This window comes from Balaenoptera physalus (genome assembly GCF_965194825.1).
Source record: "Balaenoptera physalus genome assembly, chromosome: 8".
Lineage (NCBI taxonomy): Eukaryota > Metazoa > Chordata > Mammalia > Artiodactyla > Balaenopteridae > Balaenoptera > Balaenoptera physalus.
This window is the reverse complement of record NC_138887.1, coordinates 67,825,202-67,845,639: the sequence shown is the minus strand read 5'-3', so window position 1 is coordinate 67,845,639 and position 20,438 is coordinate 67,825,202. Positions and strand designations below refer to the sequence as shown.

The 20,438-nt window shown below is 37.1% G+C and overlaps 1 protein-coding gene across 7 annotated transcripts in view; it reads right to left on the bottom strand.

Moving 5' to 3' along the window:
- Positions 1–6,504: 6,504 nt before the first annotated feature.
- Positions 6,505–20,438, bottom strand: part of KRIT1 (KRIT1 ankyrin repeat containing) — a 44,579-nt gene continuing 30,645 nt past the window's right edge. For 4 of the 7 annotated variants that reach the window (XM_082471829.1, XM_082471835.1, XM_082471830.1 and 1 more), the window contains 2 exons: positions 17,949–18,065; positions 8,070–16,498 (listed from right to left, as the gene is read on the bottom strand). In XM_082471829.1, the coding sequence (XP_082327955.1) occupies positions 16,424–16,498; positions 17,949–18,065 (192 nt within the window). In that variant the 3' untranslated portion in view covers positions 8,070–16,423. Of the gene's footprint in view, positions 7,308–8,069; positions 16,499–17,137; positions 17,629–17,948; positions 18,066–20,438 lie in introns of those variants that run through there. The other 3 variants (XM_082471831.1, XM_082471832.1, XM_082471833.1) reach the window with 2 other exon arrangements.

The window sequence follows — 20,438 nt, the reverse complement described above, 5'->3', positions numbered from 1 at the left end:
CTACTGAGCCTGCACTCTAGAGCCTGTGAGCCATAGCTACTGAGCCCATGTGCAACAACTACTGAAGCCTGCACACCTAGAGCCCATGCTCCGCAATAAGAGAAGCCACTACAATGAGAAGCCTGTGCACTACAACTAGAGAAGCCCCGTGTGCAGCAAGAAGACCCAACACAGCCAAAAAAAAAAAAAAAAAAAAAGATAGAATATACAAGTAGATCAGTAGAATATATACAAGTCCCAGAAACAGACATTTGATTATGGCATATGGATACTTGATTTATGAAAAAGATGGGACTTTGGAGCATTGGGAAAAAATGGTCTTTTCAATAATGATGCTAGAGCAACTGGAAAATTAGTGAACTAGAAAATATGAAAGATATATCCAGAATGTAGTAAAGAGAGATATGGAGATGGAAAGTATAAAGCAGCATGTGGAAAATATAATGTAATGGACCAACATGTCTAATTAGAGTTTCAAAAGGAGAAAGTAGAGACAATGAACCAAAAGCAATATTTTAAAAAATAATGGCTATGAATTATTTCCAGGACTGATGAAAAATATGAATCCACAGATCCATGATGGTACAACATATCCAAAGCAGAATAAATAAAAAGTTTTACCCTGAAACTATAGAACATTATAAACAATGAAAATATCATGAGAGCAGTCAGAGAGCAGGGAGGGAACACTTACAAAGGAATGACAAGATGAGAACAGACTTCCTAGCAACTATGGTGAAAGTCATGATCAACGTAGAAGTGGGTATCCAGTCTAAATATGTTGATAATCAAAATAAATGTGAATGGAATAAATAACCAATTTGTAAAAAAACAAAACAAGAAAGAAAACCTAAGTGCTATTTTTGAAAGATAACTCTAAAGCATAAAACCACAAAAAGGTTGACATTAAAAGAATGGGAGCCATGCATATATGGACCTTCATCTATGACAAAGATGGCATTAAGAACAACGGGGAAAGAATAGCTTTTGATTCTGGGTCAACTGAGAATCCATATAGAAAGAAAAAGATTTTTGACCCTTATCTTGCCATCCACAAAAATCAATTTTAGGTGGACTATAGATTTAAATGTGAAAAGTAAAACAATAAGACTTCAGGTAGATGATACTAAGAGGATGTCTTCATGACATTAGGCTAGAGAATGAATTCTTAAGTGGACACAAAAAGCATTGTTTGTAATAGTAATGGATTGGCTATAACATATGTCCAGAATAGGAGGCATATTAAATAAATTATATTATTTCCATATGTAGATCTAACTTTAGCAGAACTGTAACCACACCAGACTGGACCGGGATTTAATGAATACACTTTTGGATTTTGCTTTAACTGATTGTTAAAGGTTATTAAAAAAATCTGTGTCCAAATGATCTCCACTCAAAATTTCTCAAAATGTATGGCTTATGGCTTTAACTGTAATTTCAACTATGGCTGAGTCAGAGTATTTGGGTCTAGAATTCTCTATTTCCACAATGTGTTTTGTCATATTTTAATTTTATAGTTTTTGCTTTTTGTGCCTCATTTAAGAAATTCTTCTATATTTACTTCTATATCAGTCGGGGTCCCACAGGAAAGACATGATCCATTCAAATTGAGTAATTTGAGGAAAATTTAACAGAGAGCTTATTTTCAAAGGTGTGGGTAGAGTGTAGGGAAACCAAAAAGGATGGAGTTGTACTGTAGGAGACAGAAAGCTATAGATAGATAGATGGTAGGTAGGTAGGTAGATAGGTAGGTAGATGGATGGATGGATAGATAGATAGATAGAAAGATAGAACCCAGATAGTGCACTGTGGAAAAAGGTCACCTGACTGGAGCTGGGCCTGTGGATGGAGGAACCAGTCAGTCTGCAGCAATGTGCTGCAGCAAGAGAGCCAAGGGAATAAATCCTCAATCTCACTCTCCTCCATTCCTCTTATCTTCTGCTGCTGTTCCCCATTGGCTGAACCCAAATGGAAGCCAGAGAGCATGAGACACACTTGATGCAGTCCATATGGTTCAGCCCCCAGGGCAGAAAGCAGAATCAGAAATTACAAAATGGCCGCAAATGTTGCCTATCTCTGTATTTCCTGCAAGAGTTAGAATCAATATTTCCCCACCTCTTGAATCTCAGCTTGACCATGTGACTTATTTTGGCCAATGGAGCATTAGCAAACATGATGCAAGCAGAGTTTTGAAAGACATTGGGGCTTACAGAACTGTCCTTTCAACAGTTATTGAGACCCCTACCTATGTGAAGTAGTCTGGGCTAGACTACTGGGTGATGAAGGACATTTAACTTGTCACCCCAGCCTTTAGCCAGCCAACACTCAGAAGCAGAGTGACCCAGCTGACTGGCAGCTGACCACAGATGCCTGGGTGAGCCCAGCCACAGTCATCAGAAGACCTGTCCAGCTGAGCCAACCCCAAGTGGCTAACCCAGAATTGTGAGCTTGATAAAGTGTTATTCGGGGAATTCCCTGGCAGTCCGGTGGTTAGGACTCCACACTCTCACTGCTAAGGGCCCGGGTTCAGTCCCCGGTCAGGGAACTAAGATCCCACAAGCTTCGTGGCATGGTCAAAAATAAATAAATAGAAGTGGTATGCAGCAAAGACTGATATAAGGTGCAGATGAAAGATACCCAGCATCTAAAACATTTTATGCTTTGCCTTTTACAGTTGGTTCTTTAATCTGTATGGAAATAATTTTGTGTATGCTTTGAGGTAAGTATCTTATTTAATTTTTTTCTCATATGTCTAGTCAATTATTTCCAAAACTTTATTGAATAATAAGTCCTTTCTTCACTGATTTCTAATGTTGCCTCAATCATACTTCATATATGTGTGGAAGCTGTTTCTGGACTTTCAATTCTATTCCTTTTATCTACTTGTGTAAGTTTGCATCAATACTACATGTTTTTCTATGATTATAACTTTATAATAAAACTTGATATCTGGTAGAGAAAGTGCTCTCACCTTATTACCATTTTTCTTCAAAACTATAGAGGTTATTTTCAATTGTTTACATTGCCAGATCGATTTCAGGATAAGCGTGTCAAGTTCCACATAATATCTTGCTTGTATTTCAATAAGAATTGAATTTGTAAATTAATTTGGGAAAGAAGTGATGTATTTATGACGTTCAATCTTCCTATTTAATAATGTGATATAGCTCTGTTACTGTTGGGAATGATATCTGTTTCCTATGTCTTTTTTTTAGTTTTTAAAATATTAGTATACAGGAACACTACTAATTTTTGTATGTTGATTTTGTATCCAGCAATCTGGGCTCTCTTATTAGTTCTAATAAATTTACACATTCTCCTGGATTTTCTACAGGGACAATATCATAAATATTGGTGGTTTTTTCTTTCTTCTTATCCAGTCTCTGACTCTTGTTTATTCTTATGGTCTTACTACATTTGTTAAGCCCTTCAACACAATGTGGAATAGGAGGAATGACAGCCGCTGTCTTATTTCTTTAATCTGCTAATGTGGTGTATTACATTAATAGATTTTCTTTATTGAACATGTGGCATTTCTTGGATAAATCAAACTTGGTCATAATATATTACTTTTTAATTTACTTCTGAATTAAATGTAACATTTACTCAGAATTTTTAATGGCTATGTTATTAGTAATTTTGCTAATAATTTCCCTTTTCTGTACCGTTCTTGTCCAGTTTTACTGTCAAGGTTATATTATGGTCGTAAAATGAGCTGGGTAACAACCTAATTACCTACTTCTTGAAGCATTTTATATATTATAGGAATAATCTCTTCCCTGAAGGTTCTGTAAAATTTGCTTTTTGATCTCTTATTAATTTGATTTAATGGTTACTGGTTTGTCCAAATTTTCTTTTTCTTCTTGAGACATGTGGGGAAGTAACTGCTTTCTCCTGACTTAAAGTTTTCATGTGGAGGAAACTCTAGTCATGCAATGCCCTTGGTCTTGAACCTCATCTCCACTATATCTCCTCTTCAGAGAAGAGGAGACTTGGATGACGGATGAACTCAGGCCCTTTTGGGCTCCCTCCTTCCAATCTTTCTGTCTGCAGGATTTGTGTTCTAGCGGTTGTCTTCCATAGAATAAAAGGGCTGCATACCTGCTGGGGCAGCCAAGGCTGTCCATCTGTGTGATGACAAAGTAATTATGTCGAATTCAGTGGCAAATTATTACAATTTCACTTAGCTGTAGACCAAAGCCACTCTCTCTAAACTGCTTTATCAGTCATAAATGTGATGTTTTGACTTCTTTCTAGCTGGTTATATTTAATGATAAGAAACTTGGGAGGGGAAGAAAGGGTGTTATTCTTTGTCCACAATTTGCAACATCTGGTGCATTGGCTGAACACTTTGAAAAATAAATACAACTAGAGAAATTAAGGCTCTGGGGTGGTGAGGGTTCATGGTTTACAGCCTTGGAGTTTTGACCTTGGTATTTTGTAGCAGCCCAGATTGTGCAGTTGGCTTTTGTGAGAATGCCTTCTTCAGGTGGCTTTAGCCCTTGTGCTTTAGTAAGCATGGCATACATGGGGTTGTGATATTGATGGGTCACCATAGTTTATGGTAGTTTTATCCTCTGGTATTTGGTTGTTTTTTTGCAAAAGGGGTGTTGTTTTGTTTTTGTTTTTATTGTGGTAAAATATACATAAAATTTATCAGTTTAACCATTTTAAAGTGCACAGTTAGCAGCATTAGGTACATTCACATTGCTGTGTAACAAAAGGGTTGTTTTTAAAAGATACATAATCAAATAAGTGTTGCTCTGGTCTCCATGTGTGGGTACCTACAGATTGGCCATGAATGCTGCACCCAGTTTGGACTGGTATTGGAGGAGAAACTGAGTCAGAGATGAGATCTGTGTGTCTGTATATATATATAAACACACACCTATACACCCACATATATACACATATCAGGGAGATAGAGCAACCCAAAGGAAGAACAGATGCTGGAGAAGCAACTATGATGTCCCTTTCTTAGAGATAGCCAGTGATGAATATCATATATATACTTTTTTTTTAAACAAAATTGAGACTATGCATCATTGTCCAATATGGTAGCTACTAACCACATGTGGCTATTTCAATTTCAATTTAATTAAATTACAATTTAGCTCCTCAGTCATACTACCCACAATTGTACCTCCTGAACGGTACAGATATGAAACATTTACATTGTCAGAGAATATAAATCATAGTTAACATACCATGGTTTGAAATCAAATATTTGAAAAGTTTATCTTTCATGCCTGAGAAATAGTCCATAGAAGTATGTGCCATCAATTATTTAACCATTCCCATGTGAGCATTTTTAAGGTTGATATACACAACTAAATAACATTCTAAAAATGTATACTATATTGTCTGCCCTCATTCTCACAAGCACTGAGAGTTTCAGTTAAAAACAAATATTGCCAATTTGATAGGCAAAAATAGATCCCAACTCTGTTTTCCTAAATATTAGTAAGTTGAACAATGACCCGATGTAATTTGTTCCAGAGCTGAAAGACATGGACGTTCAGGAGGCCACATGGGCATTTTTATACCGTGCAGCATCGACAAATTGCTTCCTAGAATGTGAAAAAATGGCCACTGAACAGAGGCTAAAGCAATGTAGGACAGGATGCACACACTCTCCAAATGGGTATCCCAGGGGCATGGAGAAAAGGGAGGACACGCAGAGCTGCAGGTGTTGAGGAGAAACGGGAGGAGAAAACCTGGATTTGGCTTAGAGGGCCGCCGAAGTAAGTCACAGAGCTTCGCGTCACCTGGAGTCTTTCCGCAGCGAGTAGCGGGAGGGGTCGCATCCAAGGACTCCAGCGACGGTGGCGGCGGCCTGCTGTTCGGCTCTGACGCGAGCCTGGGCCCACGGCAGCAGTGGCCTGGCGCCTGGGCTCTGCCGCGCGCCCGCGCGTTTGTGAGCTGGCCCCCGGTCACACTAGGACACCTCGGGGGAGGCCCGGGCCTCCATTCAATTCCCCAGGAGGGACGCGCGCCGGCCTCCGCGTGCAGAGTAGAGAACTCGCGCCTGGGTCCTCGGCTTGAGCATTGGAATCTCCCAAGTAGATAAGGGTTCTGATTTAATTGGTCGGGGGCGTCCCAGGCTTCTGATTCTAAGAAGCCGCGGAGATGAAAAGCCACGGGCCAGGGCCCTGGTCCCCAGAGGTTACTACCACGCTAATCCACTCGAGTCCGACTTCACGGATAGTCATGCTCCGAGGTTTTTCTCCCGGAACCTGGTTTTCCTGCCTGTGGGATGAACAGTAGGCGATACAGGCGCAGTGAAAATGGCGTTTAGTGACATGGAGGACGCAGCTTGTCACCGAACCAATTCATTTGGTTTAACCAAACCGCCAGTCCAACCTCTTTTGTCTCGGTTGCTCCCGGACCATTCTTAAGGGTGGGCGAGGCTCCCAAACCACGGACCAGGCTGAAGGTGAGCAACCCGAGCTCAGGAATAACCGAGTTTATGCTGATCTCCAGGAGGTGGCGACTGCACCTGTGTTTAAAGGGATCCCCGAGACCATGAGGAGTTGAGTTGAAGGCGTGTCTGCCTTGGAAGTTACCAAGAAGAGTACTGGGGAATGAATGTAGGCAGGAGAGGTGGTTGAGCTTTGAGAAAGCTCCTGGGGTGAGTGTGACTTCCTTTCTCCCATCAGCTAAACAACAGGAGGAGGAAAAGTTACAGGACTAATTTAGTCCTAGCCTAATATAACCAAAACACGGTATTTATCAGAAAAACAGGAAGTATTTGTAGAATGTGAGGATGTAATTGAACAACCGGATAATAGAACTTTAAGGGAAATAGAAAACTTTAAAAGGAATTCCTTGGTTTACTAATAATGTTGCAGAAAGGAGGACCCCTTCCAGGGCCTGAAAGTGGGCTCTTGTCTAACACTCAGAAATGAATTGTCCAAGGAGACACATATGCTGACAAAGCAAGAGACTTTATTTGGAAGGGGCACCTGGTGAATAGCAACAGGGTAAGGGAACCCAGAGGACTGCTCTGCCACGTGGCTCGCGGTCTTGGGTTTTATGGTAATGGGGTTAGCTTCCGGTTTGTCTCTGGCCAATCATTCTGACTCAGGGTCCTTCCTGGTGGTGCTCGCATGCTCAGCCAAGATGGATTCCAGCGAGGAGGATTCTGGGAGGCTGGTAGGACACATGGACTGGCATCTCCTCTCTCCTTTTGACCTTTCCCAAATTCTTACAGTTGGTGGTATTGTTAGTTCCGCGTTCCTTACCAACACCTCCTGTTGTAAGATAACTCATGCCAGGGTGGGTGGTTTCAGTCAGTGTTTCCCCTAACAATACCAATATCTAAAATGTTACAAAATTGAATATACCAAGTGTTTTATCATGATTGAAATAAAGTAATCTAAAAATGCCACTTGAATTCATTCATATCTTTTGATAACACCATCACATCCCTATTTCAAAGTGATGTTTAAAATGTCCTTTGAGTGCCAGTTTAACAGGAAACCTCCAATGCGTTATTATCCATAGACTCGTATCAAAGGCTCACCTTTCATTTGCAAGGTCCCTGGGCTAGGCAGTTGGATGCTTCCCCTCGGCCTGGATGTTGCTGCCTTGGTGAATAGTCATGGCCCTCCTGGTTATCAAGGTGGTTGGCCCACGACTTTTCCCAGTCCTTTTCCACAGGCTTCCAACCCCTCCCATCACCACCAAATTCAAATTTGGTATTTAAAGTTGAATAATGATTGCAACTGACTTTTTAGAATTTATGAAAAGCAGTGAGGCTTCCTTCTCTATAATAATTCTACATGTGTAGCCTTTTAGCATGCTATTTTGTGGATTGTACTTGAAATTTGTCATCTGCCTAATGAGTTAAGAACTTGGTGGTTTTTAAAATTGAGATATAATTGACATATAACATTGTTAGTTTCTGGTGTACAAAATAATGATTCAGTATATGTGCAAAATGATCACCACAGTAAGTCTAACATCTGTCAACCTACATAGTTACAAAATTTTGTTCTTGTGATGAGAACTTTTAAGATCTACTCTTTTAGCAACTTTCAAATAGTACATTATATCCCTAGGACTTTATGCTTTAACAGAAAATTTTTACCTTTTGATCCACTTCATCCATATCTCCCCCTCCATCCCCTGCCTCTGGCAACCACCAATCTGTTCTCTAGATCTATGAGTTCAGGTTTTATTAGATTCCACATCCTTACAAGATCATATGGTATTTGTCTTTCTCTGACTTATTTCACTTAGCATAACGCCCTCAAGGTCCATCCGTGTTGTCACAAATGGCAAGATTTCTTTTTTATGGCCAAGTAATATTCCATTGTGTGTGTGTGTGTGATTTTTTGGCGTCAAATTCAAAAAATCATCACAAAGACCTATGTCAAGGAGCTTACTCACTATGCTTTCATCTAGTTTTATGGTTTCAGATCTTAAGTTAAAGTCTTTAATTCATTTTGAGTTAGTTTTGGTGTACAGTGTAAGATAGTGGTCCAGTTTCATTGTTTTGTATATGGCTGTCCAGTTTTCCCAACGCCATTTATTGAAGAGACTATCCTTTCCCCAATGTATATTCCTGGCTCCTTTGTCATAAATTAACTGACCATATATGTGTGGGCTCATTTCTGGGCTCTCTGTTCTATTCCATTGACATATATGTCTGTTTTTACATCCCTATCATACTGTTGGAAATATATATAATTTGCTAGTGTTCCAGAGGTCTGGTATTTGTTTAATCAAGAGCATTAAAAAGTACTAATTAGTATACTTACCTTCTTTACTCAGCATAAGGTAGAGGTGAGAAAAGCTTTTTAATCTTAATATTGCAATTTATATTACCTTTGGTCTTCAGAATACAGGTAGTTTTCTTATCCCCCTCCTCCCGTTTCTTTTAGGGAATTTAAATACTAAGGTTCTGACTTGTGATTTAAACTCCACATTAAAAAGCAGATTGGGATTACCTCTACCTAAGAATTGTCTCAAATTTTGTTTAGAACTTGAAAATAAGTTTCAAAAACACTTTGTTATGTAACTCCTATAATAGTATTTAATCCACCTTGGAAAATGTCTATTTCTGAATCTTTCCTCATTTATACAGTAATGTAAATGAGAAATGATATATTTACCATTTCAATGATTGATTATGACTAAGAAAGAGGGAAAAATGTAATTAACTTTATACCATAGTGAAACCGTGCTTTTAAACTGTTACACAATATAAAACAATAAGTGGTATGTGAATATCCATGTATTTTAAGATAGGAGGTAACTTAACAAGTAAGCCAAAGTTCAGATAAAATTAATTAAAATCCAACTTTTAACTATATACAGTAAATTATTTGTGAGTGAAGTGGCCGAAATAAATTAAAAATCCAGATTTGGCTTTTCTTCCTTCTAGTGGTTATATGTACGAAACTAAATTCAATATTAATTGAAAGCCAACAATCCAGAAAGGAAAAATGGTGCATATTTGAATTAAGTGAAAAATTTATCCATTTTTCTATCTATATATGACTTGCCATTTTAGGTTCTTTCCCTTTCACTGCCCTACTAGTATGTATTCAGTAAATACAAACAACAAGTATTATCAGCATCTGTAAAATATAACTGGGAAGGCATGTTATTAAAACATCACATAACATATTCCAAAATCAACAAATGATTCGCTGACTACTGGTTTGAGATTATACATGCATTATTTGATCATATAATTGAGTTAATGGCATTATTACATGATCCTGTGACAACTAAAGCATTTGGTATGCTCTGGTGGAGACTTGTTTTAAAAGCAATTGCCTTAGGTATATATTATTTTTAACTGTACAGTTTCCTTCCAGTTTTACAGTAATGTTAGAAAACTATTACTTTTTTCCCCTGTTGAATTGCATCACATATGGTTTACTCCCTAGGCAAGTAAGGGAAATTGTGCCAGTAGAGCACTGCAAATGAGAAAGTAGGGATAGTGGGCTCATCCTTGGATTGTCCTCAATGTGGGATCATCAGGTCAAGGAGAGTAAACATTTCCCAGATGGCTTTAGCAGCAGATTAAACCAATTTTCAGTACTACCCAGAATATATTCTCATATGTTGTCTTAATCCTGTGTCATCATTGATTTTTATTAATGTAATTAGTTGTTTTATTATTTCATACTATTTTAACTATTTTAATAAGGTTGTTTTGCATTTTTGTTAGCAAAGATTTGTATTTTTCCACTTTTTAAAGTTGTCTGCATTTCTGAACGTATAACCTGTGAATCTTCTTTGACCACTCACTCTTAGAATTTGAGTACTGACTTGTATTTCCATTAAATCTACATATATTTTTGGTAAATTTTCAACACTTGTATAACAAGTTGTTATTCTTTTCTTTAGTGTACTTTTAAAATTTATGTAGAATCCTTTTTGATGCACAGTTTTGTGAGATTTGACAAATACACTGAGTATTTGTCAATCATGATGAGGATATAGAACAGTTCTTTTACTCCCCCAAATTCGTTTGTGCTGCCCCTTTATATTCCCACATCCCCTCACCCTCATCCGTAACCTCTGATAATCATTATTTGCTTTCTGACTGTATAGTTTTGCCTTTTCCAGTATGTCAGCTAAAAGGAATGCTACAATATGTAACCTTTTGAGTCTGGCTTTCAGTTACCATAATGCATTTGAAATTCATCCATATTGTTCATCAACAGTTTATTTTTTGTTACTGAGTAGTAGTCCATTGTATGGATGTACCTGAGTTTGTTTATTCACTCACCCACTGAAGGATATTTGGGATGTTTCCAGTTTGGGGCAGTTATGAGTAATTACATTTCATTATGAATTATGAAAAAATGAGAAATGTATGCTATAAACATTTGCATACAAATTTTTATGTGAACATAAGTTTTTGTTTCTTGGATAAATTCTTAGGAGTGGAAGGACTGGGTCCTACAGTAGGTATATATTTAACTTATAAGAAACTACCAAACTGTTTTTGAAAATGGTTGTGCCATTTTGCATCCCTATTGCCATGTAGGAGTTCCAGTTGCTCTAAATTCCCTGATTCTTTTGCTTTCCTTTTTAGTGTGTACATTTAAAGGCATTTTAAACACCTATTTCTCATGATACCCATTAAAAACAATCCATAAATGAATGTGCTCTAAAATATATTGGTCTGTTTTTCTCTAGTGATATTAAGGATCCCTTTATTTTTTCTTTTCTCATTGTTTCTTTTTTTGTTTGTTTGTTTTTTGGCCACATGGCACTGCTTGCAGGATCTTAGTTCCCCCACCAGGGATCAAACCCATCCCCCTGCAGTGGAAGCGAGAGTCCTAACCCCTAGACTGCCAGGGAATTCCCTAAAGATTCTTTTTTTTTTTTTAATTTATTTATTTTTGGCTGCGTTGGGTCTTCGTTGTAGTGCGCAGGCTTCATTTTTTTTTTTTAATCATGATATTGCTTATATGTGGAATCTAAACAAAATGATACAAATGAACTTATATGCAAGACAGAAACAGACCCACAGACATAGAAAACAAACTTATGGTTACCAAAGCAGAAAGGAGGGGAGGGATAAATTATGAGCCTGGGATTAACACATAAAATATAAAATATAAAATAGGTAACCAACAAGCACCTTCTGTATAGCACAGGGAACTATATTCAATATCTTGTAATAACTTATAAGGGAAAAGAATCTGAAAAAGAAGATACATATATATAACTGAATCACTTTGCCGTACACGTGAAACCAACACAACCCTGTAAATCAACCATACCCCAATTTAAAAAAAAGAAATAGAATATTCCAGCACCCTTATTGTACCTTGGCCCCGTCACTCCCCTCACAAGGTAACTACTATTCTCATATTTATCCCCATCAACTTGTTTGGCTGATTTTTGAACTTTATGTAAATGAAATCATGCAGCACACTCGTGATTGTACTGTTGATGGACATTTACATATTTCTAGTTTTGGTCCATTATGAATCATATTGGTATAAATATTCTTTCTTGTCTCAGCCTTTAGGTTTTACTTGCCATAAAAGCTTTCTTTAAACTCCTGGCCTTAGTGACGTGGTTCCCAACCTCCCTCCGGCCCTGCCCCTACCATCCAACACAAACCCATAAGTCATCACTCTAACGCGCAGGCTTCACACTGCAGTCAGTGGCTTCTCTTGTTGCAGAGCATGGGCTCTAGGCATGCAGGCTCAGTAGTTGTGGCGCACAGGCTTAGTTGCTCTGCAGCATGTGGCATCTTCCCGGACCAGGGCTCGAACCCGTGTCCCCTGCAGTGGTTAAGAATCTTCTGCACCACCAGGGAAGTCCCCTAAAGATTCTTTTAATACTTACTTTTGCCCATATGAAATTTATTAATATACAGTATGCAGGATGGTGCCAAGCTGTTTCTTTTCCATACTGATATCCATGTACCTAACAAGATGCTTTGTGTGTTGCCCTACAAAGCTTTGTCCATTTCTCAAATGGCATTCTTTGGCTTGCTTCTCTCTACTCTCTTCCTGGGTAGCTTTAAATATGTTCCTGTAGTTTCAACTGCCACTCCAGCTGAGCCTTCTGAGCTTCAGGCCAGGGGCATCTCCACCTACATGTCCCTTAGGCACCAGGATTTCAACACATTTCTTCAAACCCTCCTCCTCCCTTCCCTTAAGCATATATGGTGGTACCATTTTTCCAGTTGCCCAGGACAGAAAGAGGGAAATTACTTGTGATTCCTATCTCTTCCTAATTCCTCATATCCAAAAGGTCACTGGTTTTGTCAAAACATTGATCCATTTCTTCCCATTGTTTTATATCTTCTTGCTCAGACCCCTTTGAGCCCTTCTGTACAGTGACCTAGGGTGATCTTTCAACACACAAATCTGAACTAGTCAAGTCCTAAATGCTCCAATGGCTCATTAGCAGGGAACACAACATCCTTCAAGATTTGATCTTTTTTTTTTTGGATAAACCTCTCAGCTACCTCTCCTTTACCTGACTAACGTCTAAATTCAGAAGCCAGATTGCCAGATTTTGAATTCTGACTGCCACTTACTGGTTTTTGATCTTAGACAAGTAACATAACCTCTACATATACAGTTGTACTCAGGTTATACAACATAAGAAAATGAAAACATTTACATTACTGTGTTAGGAAGTTTGGCTCCTAAGTTTTTTAAAAGATAGAAAACAAATGTTTTCTATGTTCTGTGTTCTCTCTGTTTCTTCATCTGTTAGATGGGAATTATAGTAACTGCCTCAAAGTTATTGTTATGAGGATTAAACATATATATCTATATATATAGATATATATGAATTAATATATCTAAAAGTGCTTCAGACAATGCCAGGCATATAGTATGCACCATTTTAAAGTATTAGTTATTATTATTATTTAACTAATGGGGAAGTATTTCCTGTTTATCCTTGGTGCCCTTCAAATGAATTCTGAACAACCAGCACTTCCTCTTATAATAGAAATTGGCACAATGTATTGAAATTGCTTTTTTCATCTACACCCTAAGATGTCTAAAATATATTTCTTTGCCTGAAGCACTCTGGTTTCTAAGAACCCCCAGGGCTTACCCCTCTTTTGCTTTAGGGCCTTTTCAGTCTGCCTATCCCTGCCTCTTCAAATACCAGATATGATATGACCATGGAGGCATTCTGGCTTTACGAATACAGATGTTAAATGGGAATCGTACCATCACAGATGGATTTTTGTTGAGGAAATATTTTTTGCATGTACTCAAACCAATTTAATTTCATGACCAGTTTCCTATACACACAGTACAGCAAAAACAATTAAAATTTTTCCCATTTTCATCTTACTGAAATTATTTCAGTAAGAAATAATTTCATTGTTTTTTTCTCTGTAAATTATAAAGGAATTGATTAATAAATCAGTTTTTTGCACATACCAAATTCTTCCAAGTACAGTTTTTGCCATTGAGTTCCTCAGGATCAAATTAAAATCTAAATTTTATTTATGCAATTCTTCTATTAAATTTGGTCAAGAACTATGGGCAGTTTTACTTCATTATATATTTCTATCAAGTCTAATTTTTCTAGGGTCAATTTTTGCAATTTTTAATCTTACAAGACGTAGTTCTTCAGTAAGTTTTCCTCTTTACAATGCAGTTATCATGCACAGGGTTACCTATTCTGGTTTTATTTCTACAATGGAAATTCATTTGCTGTGATTTGGATAAACAACTGTTTGCATTCACTTCTTAGCTAAAAATGAGAAAATTGTAATTCCTCTCATCAATTCTCCAAGACCATCCTTGAGGTCAAAATATCTCACCTCATTTCCTTTCCCCTCAAACTCTCTTCACATCATTCATTCCTGCTTACTCCTTGGATGCCAGCTCAAGCAGCACTGGCTCGAGGAAGCCTCTCCTGATCTCTAAGACTAGATCAAGTTTCCCTCTTTTTGCTTAGATAGTACATTTTATTTTTCTTTCATCACAGTTTATGGGTGAAGATTATTTTTTAATTTTTAAAAAATTAATTAATTTTTTGGCTGCGTTGGGTCTTCATTGCTGCACGTGGGCTTTCTCTAGTTGCGGCGAGTGGGGGCTACTCTTCGTTGTGGTGCGTGGGCTTCTCATTGTGGTGCCTTCTCATTGGGGAGCATGGACTCTGGGTGCGTGGGCTTCGGTAGCTGTGGCGCACAGGCTCAGTAGTTGTGGTTCATGGGCTCTAGAGCACAGGCTCAGTAGTTGTGGCACACAGGCTTAGCTGCTCCGCAGCATGTGGGATCTTCCCAGACCAGGGCTCGAACCCATGTCCCCTGCATGGGCAGGTGGATTCTTAACCACTGCGCCACCAGGGAAGTCCTTCATCACAGTTCATAAATATGAGTACTTATTATCTCCCTCATTAAACTCTGATCCCTGAAGGCAGGGACTTTTTCTTACCACTGGATCCCTGGCACATAAAAGGCACTCAAATTTATTGAAAGAATGATGAAAAGGAAAATAATATCTTTTATCCCCAGTGCTCATATAGTGCCTGACCAATCCTAGGCACTCATTAAAAGCTGTTTGCATTTTTCCCCTTATTGTTTATTTCTGGTTTGTTATGGTCTGACAATGATGATTTTTTTTTCAATACTAACTTTGAAATTGACTTCTTAATGCTATATATTTTTAAGCTTTTAATAGCCATGCTACTCTAATAATTTCCTCTTCCCGTCTCTCAGGGCTGCCATACCGTACAACTCCAGGAGGGTACACTGTACTCAATGGAGCAGGGAGTTGTTTGATGCAGCACTGATGCATCCTCACTTCCCTCTGTGAAAGGAAAAGCATTCAGCTATTTCCTAAAGTTAGTTACAACAGCAGTTCTAAACCCTAAGCTATAAATCAAAAACACCTGGGATACTTTCAAAACAGAAATGCTTGGGCCCCACCCGAAAATTATTGAGTCATAAAGTACCAAAACTCCCCAGGTAACTGCAGAGTTAGGGTTGGGAAACACTGGGTTGGGAGCACAGGATGAGTGTGGGAGAATTGGTTAGAAATTAATCTGGATAGGCAGGTTAGTGTATTCAACACTAAGGAATTGGAATTTAACTTTACATCAGTGAGGAGGGTTTTAAGAGGGTAATGAAATAATCAGATCTATGAGAAAGGTTAACTTGGCCCCAGTGTGGCAGGGTGTAGAGCCTGAGTTGTAGAGGCCAGGGGAAGAAGCTACAATAAGCCCAAGAATAGACTGCGAGGACTTGAACTAGGGTGGCTGCAGTGCAAACACAGAAGAAGGGAATAGGAAAGGACTCACAAGACATTTGACAGAATTCGCTAAGTGGAATGTGTAGGGTGATTAAAGAGGGAGAAGTTATAGACCACTCCCAGATTTCCAGGGTAAGCAACTGGATGCAGTTTGATGCCATTAACCAGAGAATACAAGTGTAAGGATAGAATGGAGCAGGTAGATGAAACAGATGTTCCTTGTGTAAACCATTTAGGTGGAGCTAGAATAGCAAGAAACTGGAAATTAAGATCTAGTATTCAGAAGAGAGGTTGAGGCTGAAGTTTTAGGTTTGGGAGTCAACAGGGTATTTGGTAACAGTTGAGGCTATTGGAATGGATGAAACTGAACAGAGCACTGTCTATGTAGAGTCAAAAGTGCTTAGCACAGAATTAAAGATAAATCAGGCTTTCTCATTAAACTTACTTAACCACATAGTCTTAATTTTATTTATTTTATTTTTTAATATTTGTATTTATTTATTTATTTGGCTGCGCTGCATCTTAGCTGCAGCATGTGGGATCTTCGTTACTGCGTGCAGGATCTTTTTAGTTGCTGCATGCAGGATCTTTTAGTTGCGGCATGCGGGATCTAGTTCCCTGACCAGGGATCAAACCCGGGCCCCCTGCATTGCAAGCACGGAGTCTTAACCACTGGACCACCAGGGAAGTCCCCTTAATTTTAATAAAGCTCAGCAGACCACCATTAAAAATATGCAGATGTCAACGTGAAGAGTAGATGATAATATTAAAAAATTATCTGCAACCTGTAGGATAATTTTAAGTATTACTACTGTATCTCTGAACTTACTTAGAACTCAACAATCTGTTAGCTTGGAAAGACTAATTTCTAAGCTTATTAAATAGCAGATTCATCAAGTTAGCTCCTCATATGATATCCGTGCTCTCCTAAATAAAACAACCAGATATTTGGTTATCTACTTCCTACAATGTAAAGGCAATATAAATACATCATTGAGCCAACTCATAAAAATACAACATGTTCTTGACAAATGCAACTACTAATATTCAGAGATTGTCACTTAGTCTATGTGTCCATGTATGTATGTGCTTATGTGCCAGGCAGTTTTGTGTAATTTACTTAACTTTAATAATACAAATTCATTATTAGGTCTGGAATTATTTCAACAGAAAATTAAGTAAAACTTAAGAAAAAATTCCCAGGTCCTGCTATTTCCAAGAGAGTGAATGAACTTGTCTAGAACTTGTCCCTGAAATCCTTGTTTTTAAGAGGCACTCAGGTAATTATGATGCTGGGGGTTCAGGAACTATAATACTTTGAGAAATACTAGCTTATACCAAATAAACATTTTAACTAAGTCTTTTAAAAACACATTGAGAAATGTTCAGAGATTACAAAAAAAAATTTAAGTGACAGTGTTACATATGCTTTAAGTAGAAAACACATTTTCTTTATTCAAATCATGTGACTTTCTGTACATTTTGAAATGACACACAAAGTCATAGCAAAGCTATATTTTAATTGCATCATATTCCACTCTAAATTCTGTACCACTTACCAAAAATAACTTTTTATAAAGCTTACTGTTTTGTCTAATATTATACAGACCATCAATCTACACATTTTTGTGTTTCTCCTAAAAATTAGATTAGCTTATTACGATATTATATAAAACTAATTGGTATATTACACACCAAACATAAGTACAGATTCTGTACAATGTAATAGTATACATATATATTACAAGAGACTAAATGCCTTGTTAAAAGTAATAGTTTAAGAAATCTTTCATGGAAAAAATCTGTATCACAAAATGTGGTGCCTTAAGTATCAGTTGCTTTCCTCTCATGAATTTCTTTCGGTGGGCATTAACTGTCCATTTAGCTTCATTAGTAGTTTTACCACAAGGCCGGCCTACAAAGTAAAATATATGTTGACAGTAAATTTGAAACATGTAAGAATGTGTAAATGACATACATGGCAGTGGACAGACAGTTCTCTATGTATTTGAAAAGGAATTTTTCATTGTTATAAGACTGCAATAAATTATTCAGATAAGTTTCTGGCTTTGCTTAGGAAAGGCCTGCCTTTTTACCTTGGTCTTAAATATGTTAATTTCATGTTAGAGGTTTTCCTTAAAGTAAAATGGACTGTCATTTTTTAAAAAAGAAATAGCTTTATTAATACAGTAGAGTTTATTACTAGAAGTCCAGAATAACTGATTAGGTACTTACCTGTTTTGTATGTACTATAAAGCTCATTTTATATTCCATACTATGGATCTGAAAACATGTATCAGCATCTCCCAACTGCCACATAAAACAACCATACTTAAGACTGATGAGTAAAGCCTGCAACATAATTAGAAATCATTATATTCAAATATTTATTAAAAACAACACCCATCTTCTCTTACTATCTACACCTATCTGGACAGGTCTAAACACAATGGTTTTGAAAGTTAGAATAAAACTTGTTCAGAGTGCCCACACTAACGTCACACAGCCTGCAGTACAGAGCCACATATATGGTAGACTCTTAGAAGACTGCCTTGAGCAATGATATTCTTCTAATCAGAATGACAAAATTTTTTAAAGATGCCCATTCTGTGCTATGTATTTGTATATGTGTACACACACAGAAAGGAGTATTATTCAGCCATGAGAAATAAGGAAATCCTATCATTTGCAACAACATGGATGGAACTGGAGGGCATTATGCTAAGTGAAATAAGCCAAAGAAAGACAAATACCATAGGATACCACTTATATGTGGAATCTAAAAAAGCCAAACTCACAGAAACAGGAAGTAGAATGGTGGTTACCAGGGGCTGGTGGGTGGGGGAAATTAAGGAGATGTCGGTCAAAGTAGTACAAACTTTCAGTTATAAGTTCTGGGGATCTAATGTGGGGCATGATGATTATAGTTAGCAATACTGTACTATATGCTTGAAAGTTGCTAAGAGAGTAGATCTTAAATGTTCTCACCAGAAAAAAGAAACTGTAATTATGCAATCTGATAGAGGTGTTGGCTAATGCTATGGCGGTAACCATTTTGAAACAGTTAAGTGTGTCAAATCAACATATTGTACACCTTAAACTTACCCAATGATGGGGGGGAAAAAAAAGATGCCCATTCTATCAGTGGCTTTCAAATAAATTAAGTGTACTGCAAGTTTTTACTTTCTGCATCTTAAAAACAATTCCTTTTACTATTGATATATTTAGTACCTTTTGAATATTCATATAGTACTTTCAGATCTGAAATTTATGTAATAGGGTAACATGTTGATTTAGGCAATTTCATATCACTGAAAATAAGTACACTGATATATTTATTGTAAATATAAGCATTATTTTAAAAATTAATAATATATCCTTCATATATTCAACAGAACTATTTAAAACCAATTACAGTACCCTATTCCTACATGTTGTAACATAATGGTATATTTAAATAGGAATCCAATATATTCTTTGGATTATTTAAAAAACAATTATCTCCTAGTAGTAACTTACATTTTCTTACCCTAAAAATATATTCTTTGTATACACATATACAAAGAAAGTGTTCATGCCATTCTTTAAAATAAGTATGTTGAGAAACATTACCTCTCTATGACTAGCAGTTCTTAACATAATGATTGTAAATAATAAACTAAGGATATGCCAGAAAGGTAATGGTTTAGGGCATTCTGAAAGTGAGGTTCTGTAAGTGAAACGTAATATAATTAATTTACATGAGTGTATACCATTTATAATGGGAAAATAATAACATCTTACTTAAAAATAGCTATACTTATAAAATATAACTTATAGACAGGATCTGCTAAAATAGCTATTTACCAAAGTACACAATGAAACACTGAGTCAAGATATCATAAAACCTTAAACTGTCTATCTTTTGGATCAGTGACTTGAAACTTGTTTAATCAAGAGACAGGAAACTGTCCATTTAATATGTCCTCAAAACAGTTTAATATACAGAAAAAAAAATACATCTGTGGTATAGCAACTCCTCGATTACATGAAGGTCAAATGACCAACAAAAGCACTGAAGCCATAAGTTAAAAATAAAGGTTTTGTTTTTAAAGGACAGTGTGCAGGGAGAAAGGAATTCTTGAGAAATCCACAATAATGAAAACGGCTGAATGGAGTTGAAGAGCCCACATGGCTGTTTTGAGAGACCAGTCTGCTCCAGAAGGAAAAAGTAGCTCTCATTAGGAGGTAAAACCTACAAAGGGGAAGGTGCTTAGTGAAGGAAGTCAAAAAGTAAGAGAAATGACAGGGATAGTTGAGAGCAGAAAAGGGAAACCATGTAAGTCAGAAGTAGACATAGCCAACCAGGACACACAGGAGAAACAGTGATGTTGACTGACAAGTGACCATGAACAATGGCACTATATGGGTATTTAAAGAACCAGTTTTATTTCAGAAGTGCATTATGGTCTACATAAATTGACATCAGCAAAGGGTAATCTATTGCCTGGATGTAGCAGTGGTATTAAGGTTGAAGATATATCAACAAGTACAGGTCAGTTATGAAGACTGTAATGCTTTCACTATAGTAAAACATTGAACCGTAACACTGCATTTACCTATTTGATATTGCCTACATTTTATGTAAGTAGACAGATAGGTCTCTGATGAGTATATGAAACTGGCTGAGCTGTATTTTCTAAGGGGCAACTTTCATTATTCCAAACAATAACAAAATATAGAAGG